Source organism: Typopeltis vanoorti, chromosome 22, assembly GCF_054136105.1.
Source record: "Typopeltis vanoorti isolate ZY-2024b chromosome 22, IOZ_Tvanoo_1.0, whole genome shotgun sequence".
In the NCBI taxonomy this organism is placed as follows: Eukaryota; Metazoa; Arthropoda; class Arachnida; order Uropygi; family Thelyphonidae; genus Typopeltis; species Typopeltis vanoorti.
The window spans coordinates 7184030-7196496 of NC_143570.1; the positions used below are offsets into that span (position 1 = coordinate 7184030).

Sequence of the window (12467 nt, forward strand, 5' to 3'; positions counted from 1 at the left end):
TTCTTTGAGTTGTTGTTAGTTTATTTGCCAGTGCTTTTGTTAGCAACCGAGTTTCACAACCATATGTGATGACTGAAAGGTATACACTGGTTAAATGTCCTCATTTTTAAACAGAGTGGGACATCATTGTTTTGAAAAATGCTTTTCAATTTTCTGAATGCACCCCAGGCAAGATGAACTCTCCTATTTATTTCCTTTTGGAGTCCCCAGTTCAGATCAATGAGATGATCAAAGTATGTATATGAAGAAACTCTTTCCAAGAAATTGTTTTCTGTTATTGTTTTTTAGTGTTACAAAATGATTAAACAGGATTTTAGTTTTTTCTCTGTTTCTTTTTAAGCCAACTTTTCTGCTTTCATGACATAGGTCTTCTATCATTATATTAAGGCCTTCTGGAATGTTTGCAAAAATTATGATATCATCTGCGTATCTTAGGTGTGAAGTTTCTGTTATTAAATATTATACCAAGCTTTGTCCAGTTTATATAATTAAATATTTCTTGAAGGACTGCTGTTTTGGGTGATAGAGAATCTCCTTGTTGGACACCTTTTTCAATTGATATTTTATTGCTACTTGTGTGAATTTGGATCGTTGATGTTGCAGTGTGATATATTTCCTGGAGGAGGTTCATATATTCTCCAGGATCTCCCTGTTTCTGGAGTGCTTTGCTTATTGCATTAGTTTTGATGGAATCAAAAGCTTTTACATACCAATAAAGGGTAAACAGAGAGGCAATTGGTTTTCTTCTGTTTTTTCTATCATTTGTTTTACTGCATGCATATGATCAATTGTGTTCAAGCATCTAAGGAATCCTGCTTGTTGTTCTACTGGTTGATTTGAGTCTAGAAGAGGGGTTTAACCTGTTAGTTATTACTTTTTTGAGAATTTTGTACAGATTGGAGAGAATACTAATTGGTCTATAGTTCTTTACTTCTTCTTTGTCCCCTTTTTTTAAATAACAGTATCAGAGTAGCATATTTCCAATTTTCTGGTACCTTCCCCTCTTCTAGGCATAGATTCAGTAAGTTTGCAACATGGTGAATTATATTGTTTTCTCCCCATTTAATTAATTCAATGTGAATTAGGTCTTCACCAGGACATTTTCCATTTGTTTTAATGCTTGTTTTATTTCATCTGAAGTGAATGTGGGATGAATTCTATATGCGATGGAGAAGAATTACTTATATTTGATTTATCTATTCCAACATTATTAAATCTTATATTTCTATCTTCTAAGGCACTTTTTTGCTGCACATATCATCTGGTCTTCCTCTGGGTCTTTTTCCTACCAACCTGGCAGGAAACACTTGTTTCGCTAACCTTCCCTCTCCCATTCTGTTTAAGTGACCATACCACATGAGATTAGTTCTGCTAACAATGTCAAGTTCTTTCCTAACATCCTCATTTTAATATGACATTGCCATTAATGCCATCTGTTCATGCCCCTAATCTTTCTCAGGATTCTCATATCTGTGGTCTCTAGTCTTTGGTCAAGTATTTTATTTCTAACCCAGCTCTAAGATCCATAAGTTAAAATTGGTTTGAACACTGTCTTGTATACATTTAATTTAGTGTTTTGACTAATTTCTCTTTTCTTCCATATAAATTTATTTAGTTGGCTTCCTACCATCTTCACTAAAAATTATGCCGAAGTGGCTAAAATGTTTTACTTGTTCTACAGGTTCTCCATTCACAATGCAGTTGATATTTTCAATACTTCTGCTTATTTTCATTGTCTTTGTCTTAGCTCTATTAACATTCCTGAATGCCAACAACCTCATGTTCTTTCCTAATATCCTCATTTTTAATATGATACCACTATCAATGCCATCCATTCACTCCATTAATCTTTGTAAAAGATTAATTTGGAGGAAAAGTGTTAGCAGAAAGTTAGTAATAACAATGTAATGTTTCCACGTAGTACTATCAGGGACATGGTCAAGTGGACAACAGCGACTGGGCAACAAAATAATGGATCAAATATGCAATGCTATTCTATTGGTGATCTACTACCCAGTAAATTTAAATAATATTTTTTTGAGAAACAAGTTAAAAGAACGGTATAAACATGAAATCTGAAAAATCTCGCTTATAATTAAGTTTGTTTTTATTGTGTAGAATCACAAAATTGTATAGAAGTTATATTGAAATTTCCCATACAAAAAATGAGTCAGCTAGTTAATAAATATTTTTGTTTATATCATAATGAGAATATTAATTTTTGGTCATGAAAGTCATGCAATGTGGAGCCAAAGCATGAATGAATTATTTGTGAATGGCACATTTTTACTTTCTCTCCCCCTCTTTTTGCTCATATTTTTTCTATTTTGGCTAGAAAGGATGGAGGTCCTGTTTTCCCTGTTTTGTATTGTTTACTACGTAATAAGACTCTTGAAACATACACAAAATTATTTTATATGATACATGAAATGTGGCCATTACTAGATCACGAAAATATAAATGTTGATTATGAATATTTACGCAAGCTAACATAAATGGTTGCTTTTTTCATCTCATACAAAATCTTCGTAAGCATTTAGATTCATGCAAACTTTTAACCAGATATATTCTGATACACAATTCGCTTTAAATTCAAAAATGATCACTTCACTTTCGTTAAAGAACAAGATATTATTTACGCTATTTCTGAACTTGAGAATGGTTTACGAACACATACGTAGGTCGTCTAAGGAATAATAGAACCAGTGCTCCACCAATTTTTCCCTCAAACGTTTGGTCTGTGTACCAAAGAACAATAAATGGAAGCAATAGGATAAATAATTTTGTGGAAGACTTTTATCAAAAACTGCAATTGAGCTTTGGCAGTAACACAAGTCATCCAAATTTATGGATTTTTATAAATGGACCACAAAAAATTCAAAAAAAAAAATATGATGTTGAGTATGAAAGAACATTAGCAGGTTTTCAACATCAGCACAAGATGTTATGATGAAGCTTACCAAAGAATTTTGAAAAAAAGTTATAAATTACGATAGGTAAAATATAATAGAATATTTATGTGGTATTACATATAACTATTATATGGATTAATAAATTTAAAATAAAAATTTTATTTTGAACTTTTGAGTTTTAATGTATATATGTAACGTGTAAATATGTTTATTAATTACAAAATAATATTAATAAATGAATTTAAAAACCGTATTTTTCTTTATTTTAATATTGTGAAATTATACTTTTCATTTTTAAATCGTTTTCTTTTTAACCATCTCTTTCTTAAATGATCCTATAAATTTTGATATATGATATAATTCTTTGAAAATGAATTCTTCGAAAGTAAGTTTTTCAAATGATCAATTCTTTGAAAAAAATAAAAATTTTTAATTTATTGAAAATTAGAGGCAATTCACGCAGGTAGCTTAGGTCAGATTAGGTCTGGATTATTTTTATTTATTTTTTTTCCAATTATGTCGAAAGAACTCATACCTTATACCCCATTCTTAACCATATTAATATTTTAGTAGTAAGACTTATACGTTGGTTAGACATAACTGGTAATTAGTTTACGGAATTAACAACGCATATAAAGTATATTAATTAAAGGTAACTTTAATGAATAACTTTAATGAATAATGGATGTAGGGGATGGTGATCTACATCCAGGGCACCTCTGAAAAAATAACCAATATCCTCAAAAAATATGACCTTACTTCCTGTTACAGACCATATAAAAAGTTGGCATCCCTTATCCGCTCTACCAAAGACCAACCACTTCCCCTAGACCTACCTGGTGTATACCAGGTCCCTTGCAGCTGCAAATTGTCCTACTTTGGCCAAACAGGCAGAACAACAAATATCAGGATTTCAGAACACCAAGACTACATCCGGTTTCACCAGTACAGCCGCTCTGGGCTGGCAGACCATGCCTTAGATACCCACCATAAAATTCGTTGGAAGAAAACAAAAATAATCCATCGCAGCAAGTTTAAATACGAAAGATTATTCAATGAATCTTCAGCAGCTCTAAAAAACGTTCCTAACCTCAACAAATTTGGGTGCATGAAACTGCCCCAAATTTGGGAGACTTTCATTATGAGAACTTCAGCCCAACTTCCAAGACTACCAAATTAGCCCGCAAGAGGGCACCATTAGGACTTTAGGAACAATATTAGTTTCTTGCTTTCTTCCTCATTTGCTTTGTGTTAGTTCCTGAGTGCACATACCATATCTTTATGTTCCCGAAGATGGCAATGTGACATTGCCGAAATATAGAAGTTATTCATTAAAGTTACCTTTAATTAATATACTTTATATGCGTTGTTAATTCCGTAAACTAATTACCAGTTACATATTAATATTTATATATATTTTACCAATATTTACAAAAAAAATAAAATAATAAATCATATGTCTGCTAAACGTGCAAAGATTTGTAAGTTTCTGTCGCCCACCTGGCGATTGCCCATTGTGAATCGCCCAGTTGTGTACCCGTACTATCATAATATTCTGTACACCCTTGAGGGTATGTATCAGGAATATGATGATGATATTGAAGTTAACAGACAACAGATAATTTGATCTAACATTTTTGATGGAAAGTTGACAATGATGTATTTGTCATGTAATACCATTTTCGAACTTGATACTTTTCATTAAGCAGTTAGAGGACTTAATTAAAAAAGAAAAAAAAAGTAAGATGCACGTGAAGCTGTAATTAATATAGCTTTTATTTTAGCATATCATTGTTTGTATTTCAACTGAATTATGTTTATGTTCCCACATGTAGGTGTTTATTTTTCATATGAATCATAACCATGAAAGGTAGTAGCTGTATTGTACATTTAGTATGTGGATAGACTATAAGAATAACCCAGGAACCATGCTCTAAGCTACACAAAGCACTCCAATAACCAGAGTAGTGGTCTCACATCAGCAAAAAAAAAAAAAAAAGTCTGCTATTTTTGATTATGTTTGTGCATCTTGTCCTTCCAGCTTTAATGTTAGTGAAATAAGTAGGATGCATGGTTTGATCACAAATTATTTAACTGTACAATTCTTTGAGTGGCTAGTAAAAGGATTTAAAAATGAAATAATATGCAGTGATCTCATTAAATCTACACACAACATGATTCATTGTGAGAAAAAAAAAATCACTCTGCACTTCAATGTTGACAACACACACAGAAACCTTAATACTAATCCAACTACAAAAACTTAATAATCACATAATACATTCATCATATGTAATAAACTTACAGCAAGAATCATTTCTTGGATAAGAGGCCCTTTTATTGAAGGCACTAATTCCTCTGGTAAAAATTTTATTCCAACCTGTAAATAAAAAATATGTATATTTTCTAAAATAAAATGCAGTTCAGAATAAGATCTATAAAAATATTTATATTTCCAATACTACTGTAATTTGTATTCAACAGATCACAGAAAAAAGTAAAACTGTTGCTAATGTGATAAGAACATGTACTCCTTGATAATTGGTGTTGTTCAATCAAGTTAAATATGGAAATTTGGGTTTTTCATTCCATAAAACTGACAGGCAGGCAGGCTGAAGAACACAAACTGTTGTTGTGTGTTCTTCAGCCTACCTGCCTGTTTCGGTTTTATGGAATGAAAAACCCAAATTTTTGGATGTGAAAATCCTGCCACCCCCGTATATAAGACCTGCTAATTTACTTGCAGCTGCAAAGTCCTTATAAACGTTCTTGGTGTCTCCTAGGTGGGATTAAAACATGGATCTTTCTCAAAAGTCCTTGTCAGTGCTAGGTTTTAGAAAGAGAGAAATTTTGAAAAGAAAAGTAAGATGGTTGTAAGGTCTTTCTTGTCCCCTATCAGCCACTAACATATTAATGAAGTATTCACAGGAAGCACATTCATCTTAAATTGTTCATGAACCAAAGAAATGCATGCAACAGTGAAGCCATTTTTACAGGAACCAAAGCTAGAATAATTTTTTAAATTTTAGCAGCATCAGTTTATTTACTGTAATTTGTAAAATAGGCTTTTGCATCACTTTAAATTACTTTGCCTAATTATGCCACAAAATGGTCAGATTTAAATTAAAATGAGATGACTCAACAAATTTATACTTTTAAACATAATAAACTGTTAGCAAATTCCATCCAGACAAAATTATTACTATCATTTGGAATCATTTTGTCAGTAAAAATGACTAGACTGAAAAGTGACTTTGAGATGTGTGAAATTTTAGGACTAAATCGCATCTTTCATTAAATTTCATCAGATGTTTACAAGGGTGGTCTGAAAATTTCTCGGCCTCTACCATAGATGGCAACACTATCGGCAAGATTTTTTTTCCCCTAAGTTAGTACATCTGTCATAAGCATCCATATGAAACTACAATTCATTTGATCCAGTAGTTTGTTTTACACAGCTGTCTGAAGCAAAAGTATTGTCTGTATCCCTTGAAATGGATAAAATTGAGTATCATGCGGTTATAAAATTCTTTGTAAAAGAAGGTTTAATGCCAAAAGAAATTCATTTATAGTTCATAAAGGTTTATGGGCACTCTTCTCCTTCATTTTCAAAAATTAAAAAATGGGCTGCGAGTTTAAACATGGTCATACCAGCCTTGAAGATGATCCATGTGAAGGATGTCCCAAAAAGTGTAACAACACCAGAAATCATTGATCAAGTGCATGATATGGTATTGAATGACTGCCGAGTCAAAGTGCGTGAAATTGCTAAGACTACAGGCATTTCAAAAGAACGTGTAGGATATATTTTACAAGAAAAATTGCAAATGAAAAGGCTTTGCACAAGATGGGTGCCACGCTTGCTCACAGCAGATCAAAAACATACTCACATGAAAATCTCTGAACAGTGCTTGGAGCATTTTAACAAGAATAAAACTGATTTTGTGCATCGATTTATTATTATGGATGAGACTTGGATTCACCATTACATACCACAGTCCAAACAGTGGACAGAAGCCAATTGTTCAGTGCCAAAGACAAAGTTAGTTCCATCAGCAGGAAAGGTCATGGAATCAGTGTTTTGAGATGCTAAAGGCATGAAGTCTGCCATGGAATTCTTAGTGGTCTCATATCAGTCCCAAGCCTGGATAAAGGAGGGTCATTCAGATGAGTGTTGATGCTCTGACTGTAAAGAAAAAACATGATTGTTATCTGATGCCTAGAGCAGGAGTGAATGCTGGCCTTGAAATTCATGCTTGCTTTTGTTATCATTCAGGGAGTGAGAGGTGTGACTGAAGTCTGATTAGTGGAAATAATGAATTACTGACCATTTAAAACTATATATTTAGAAATTTATGTATATTTAATCATACAAATACAACATTTATCTTACAAATGATATTCTACTTTTTTCAATTTAGCTACTTGAATACAAATTCTATCCTATGGTTCTTCTTTATGAACTGTTCAATAACATTGTCATAAAATGTTGGTTGTAACTTAATTTTCCCAAGCAACACGTACGCTTGTAAAGACTGGCTGAAGCTCACTAGCTAGAGCTACTTTGACTGCGTATGGCCTGTGTTTAAGACAACGTGAAGGGAACGGAAATGGCTATGCACACACATGAAATCACAGTGCTGCAGCGAGAACCTGGAAGCTCCCACAACCAAGCAAACCAAGGTAGCATTCGCTAGACAAGAGAAGCATCGGCCTTCGGTACGCAATGCAAAGCTCTTATTGCTGAGCAAGCTTAAGATGTCTTCTGTCTACAAAAATAAAAGCCTAAACGGAATGTTTATAAATGCATGCATTTATTATGAAATAAATATTACTTCTTTCTCAAGTAATGAGCTTGCACAGCAAGCATGGAGAATTCATCCCTGACCTATAGGATCAACAAGACACGCAATCAAGCGATCAGGGTTGGATCGAAAAGTGGGATACTGAAAGGAAACAGAAACTGAAACTAACAGAACTGTTATCAGTAGGAACGTGCAGACACTCTGGATGTCAGGAAAATTAGAATTACTTTGTGAGGAAATTAAGAGATATTGGTGTGATATACTATTGGCGGAGATGCGATGGACATCATCTGGAGAGATCAATGGATGTAAAGTAATATGGTCAGGACATGACACAAGCACGAAGCAGGAGTTGGCTTCCTTCTTAACAAAAGAGCTCGAGAGGCACTGTTAGGCTACAAACCAGTCAATGAACAAATCATAGTAGCAAGATTTCGGGCAAAACCACTTAACATATCAATAGTCCACATACATGCACCCACATCTGACAGCACAAATGAGGATATTGACTTATTTTACAAAGATCTGACAGAGACAATAGAAACAATAAAGCAAGATGTGCTAATTATTGAAGGAGATTGGAATGCCAAAGTTGGAATAGACAATTGGTAATAGATAAGATAGTTGGGGAAAGAGTCATGGGAAAATATGGTTTCAGAGAAAAAAAATGAAAATTGTTAAAATTTGCTGTGGATCACGAGATGATGATCTGTAACACAAGATTCCAACAAAAGGAGCACAGAAAATGGACATGGGGATCAAATGATGGGAAAACTAAGAACATGACTGAAATGATTACGATTAAAAGAAGATGGATAACATCGGTTCAGCAGTGTCAAACTTTTCAAGGAGCGGATATAGACTCAGACCATAGTTTAGTGATTGCAAATACCAAGTTGAAATTAAAAAAGAAATATAAACCCCAACATCAGAATAGAAGAGATACAGCAAGAATAAGTGAAGTGGAAATAGGAAGAAGGTACAGAACAGTGTTAGAAGAGAAACTTAAAAGTGTGGAGAAAGAAAAAAAAAACTCGAATCTAAGAGTAATGAAAAGAGTAATGAAGGTGATAGAAGATGCAGGTGAAGAAACAGTACCAGAAGAAGAGAAGATCAAGAAGAAAGGAATTAGATAAGAAATACTGAAGTTAGTATAGGAGAAAAGAATGTTGAAAATAAGAAGGGATACATCAGAACAAATAGAGGAGCAATACAGCAGAAAGTGTAATGAGGTGAAAAAGCAGTCAGAATGGATAAGATGAAATGGTTAGAAGCCCAATGCAACAATATTGAACAGTACTATGGAGAGCATAAAACAAGGGAGGTATACAAAATGATCAGAACCATTAATAGAAAGTGGCACAATTAAAGATGAAAAAGGCAAAGTATTGATAAATAAAGAAAAATTGTACAGCGGTGGACAAGATACTGTAGTGAGTTATAAGAAGAAAAACTAGATTTAGATAGCGTTGGGAAACTCACTGAAGAATTGAAGCAGATATCACCACCAGATAATGAGCATGATATGGACATTTTAAGAGGAAAGATATAAAAAGCAATAGGACGGCTAAAACAAAAACACAACAAGAGTCCTGGTAATGATAACATCACTGGAGAAATGATTAAATATAGTGGTGAAAGTATGGTTACAGAAATGCACCAATTATGTAATATGGAAAGAAGGGAAAATACCAGAGGAGTGGGTGAAATCAATATTAGTGAGATTATACAAGAAAGGAAATAAGCTAGAATGTAAAAATTATAGAACAATTGCCTTGACAAGTCACCTTGGTAAAGTGATGATGATGATATTGACAGAAAGTTTGAGAACACAATTGGAAGCATACCTTGCAGACGAGCAAGCAGGATTTAGGAAAAATAGAACTACAATTCAACAGATTTTGACAATGAGGTTAATAGCAGAGAAAGCTAGGAGAAAAAACAAAAACATATATACTTGCTTTATTGATTTTCAGAAAGCATTTGACAGTATTGACCAGAAAGTGACATTAGCAGTTCTGGAATCCTATGGAATTGACAGAAAACCAATAGCTATATTAAAAGATGTTTATAAAAATGGTTGCAGCAGTTAGAATAGGTGATGATTTGGAGAAATGGTTTAGAACAAGCAGAGGTACTAGATAGGGGGACTCAATATCACCAAGCATTTTCATCGCACATTTAGAAAGAGCAATGGAACAAACTGAAGGAAGATTCCAAAGGAATATCTGTACACGGAATGAGAATTAACAATTTGAGATTTGCAGATGACATTGTTATTATTGAAGAAGACAAAAAAGAACTATAAAAAAACACTGAAACTGTTAAAGGAGGAAGGGAAGAGATTTTACTTCTCAAATATGTGAACTTGGAAAAAACAAAGACGATGGTATTTGTTGAGAAGAACATGAAACAAAAGATACAAGAGGATGGAATTGATATAGAAAATGTAGAACAATTCACATATTTGAGAAGTAAAACGATGTATGATTTGGACTGTAAAAAAGAAATAAAGATCAGGACTGAAAAAGGGAAGAACAAATCTGAAGGCCATGGATAACATCTGGAAAAGTAAAGCGATCAGTCTGCAAACAAAACTAAAAGTACTGGAAACATGCATCTTCAGCAGTTTATTATATGGATCTGAAACATGGGTAATAAATAAGGAATCAAGAAAAAGAATTTTGGCATTTGAAAGAACTTGTAACGGAAGATGCTAAGAAAAGGATGGGTACATAAAATCACAAAGGAAGAGCTCTATCGGAAGATACAACCAAAAGAGAATCTAATGCAGAAGATTATAAAATGGAAGCTGCAATTATTTGGACACATCTGTAGAAAGAGTGAGGACAGGAAGATAAAAAAAACATTTATGTTTGGTATTTTGGATGGTTTAAACAGAAGAGATAGAACCATACAGATTATGGACAGATGATATAAAGGACTGGTATGGAATGGGTGTACAGAAACTGCGACACTGTGCACTGGACAAAGAAAGGTGGAAGAGGATAGTGAAGGAGGCATCAGACACCAACAAGCAGTGAGCCCACGGTTCGTGATGATGACGATGATTAAAGGCATTTTGTTTATCAATTATCTTTAAAAGGGTAAAACAATAACCGGGGAATATTATTCCAATCTTTTAACCAGACTAGACTAAAAAAATTCGTGAGAAAAGACCCGGTTTGCAGAAGAAAAAAATCATCTTTCATCAGGACAATGCACATGCCCACAAAGGTATTTTGGCAATGGGAAAATTAAGGGATCTGCACTAAAAATTGTTGAAAAATCCACCCTATTCCCCAGATTTGGATTCCACTGACTTCTATCTCTTCCCAAAACTAAAACTTTTCCTTGCTTGTCGGCATTTTTCTTCAAATCAAGAGGTGATTGCAGCTGTATAGGGGTATTTTGCAGATCTTACTGAGAACCACTACATGGATGAGATAATAGCACTGGAGCATTGCTGGAATAAATGTATTAGTCTTAAGGAAGATTATGTCGAAAAATAAAAATAATTTTGAAATTATAAATTCGTTTTTTCATTGTTAGGCCGAAAACTTTTCAGACCACCCTCGTACTTGTAAGGTTCTGAATTATTTAAACTAAATTCAATAGTAAGATGGTGGTTCAAACATTCAAACTTTTTGACAGCACTGAATTCCAGGAGAGAGTCATCGTCTTCTTTCAACCAAAATATACTAATCATATATGATCTCTGCGATTACTCCACAAACTACAACAAGGAAATAATCATACACAACCATAAAAAGATGCATTTTTTATTCAAAGTCTTATATAGCGAAATTGTATTCATTCATAACAGCTGAATGTATACCAATTTTATGGCATAAATACAGTGGCAAAATTATCTTACCAAATTTTAGACTAATTTGATTACAATGAAAAGCCAATAAAACTGGAATTATTAAAAAAAAAAAATTTTTTTTTCAAAGATATCTACTCCACCACATTGAATGGTTAACACAATTTGTAAAAATTTTCTATAACTATATAATTATAATGTTGAACGCAGACTTCCACATAGCCTTTAAAAGAATGCGGAGAACCGATCAGGGCTTATGACCTAATGTCTAATGCTCACCTTCTCGTGGTTCACCCTGTTAGGTATCTACCTGGTTACTGAATGAAAAAGGATGGGCTAGCAATTTGGGATTTAACTGACCAAATTGTATTCTTATTGGCTTAAAACAAAATTTCAAATGATGGTACAACATGACAGAATCTCATGCTGGCTGGAGAGTCGCCTGGTTAAACAAGCCCCCCCCCCCCCCCACACACACACACCTGTGTTGTTTTCGCCAAGGAACCAATGCAAACAGTGAAAAGTCAGCTACTGGAACAAATCCTAAAACCCATCCCAACTCAACATCACAAGAGTTCAAGATCGGTACTATCAACATAAGAGCTAGCTGAGGAATTCGATAAGTAACAGATCGACATAATAGGGGTGATTGAAACAAAAAACAAAAACTGGTAAGATCTTTCTGAGCAATAAATACAAAATGTTATATTCAATGTTACGACAATCAGTAAAAAGAAGATCTAGCTATTGTATTGAACACTAAATACGAGGGCTAATCTTTTTGAAAGTAGAGTGATGTGGGCAAATATCAAAATGGGGAAATGACAATGAGACTTATTTGTGCCTATGGTCCCACAGAAGGTTCTACTAAGGTAGAAGTGGAGGAATTTTTTGAGACTTTAGAGAAAGCAACTAACATAATGA

At 33.6% G+C, this 12467-nt stretch overlaps 1 protein-coding gene across 2 annotated transcripts in view; it reads right to left on the reverse strand.

Moving 5' to 3' along the window:
• The window catches only part of D12 (YEATS domain containing 2 homolog D12), a 285709-nt gene that overhangs the window by 19558 nt on the left and 253684 nt on the right, over positions 1 to 12467 (reverse strand). For both annotated transcript variants that reach the window (XM_090412193.1, XM_090412192.1), the window contains exon 15: positions 5218 to 5292. In XM_090412193.1, coding sequence (XP_090268319.1) covers positions 5218 to 5292 — 75 coding nt within the window. The remainder of the gene's footprint in view (positions 1 to 5217; positions 5293 to 12467) is intronic.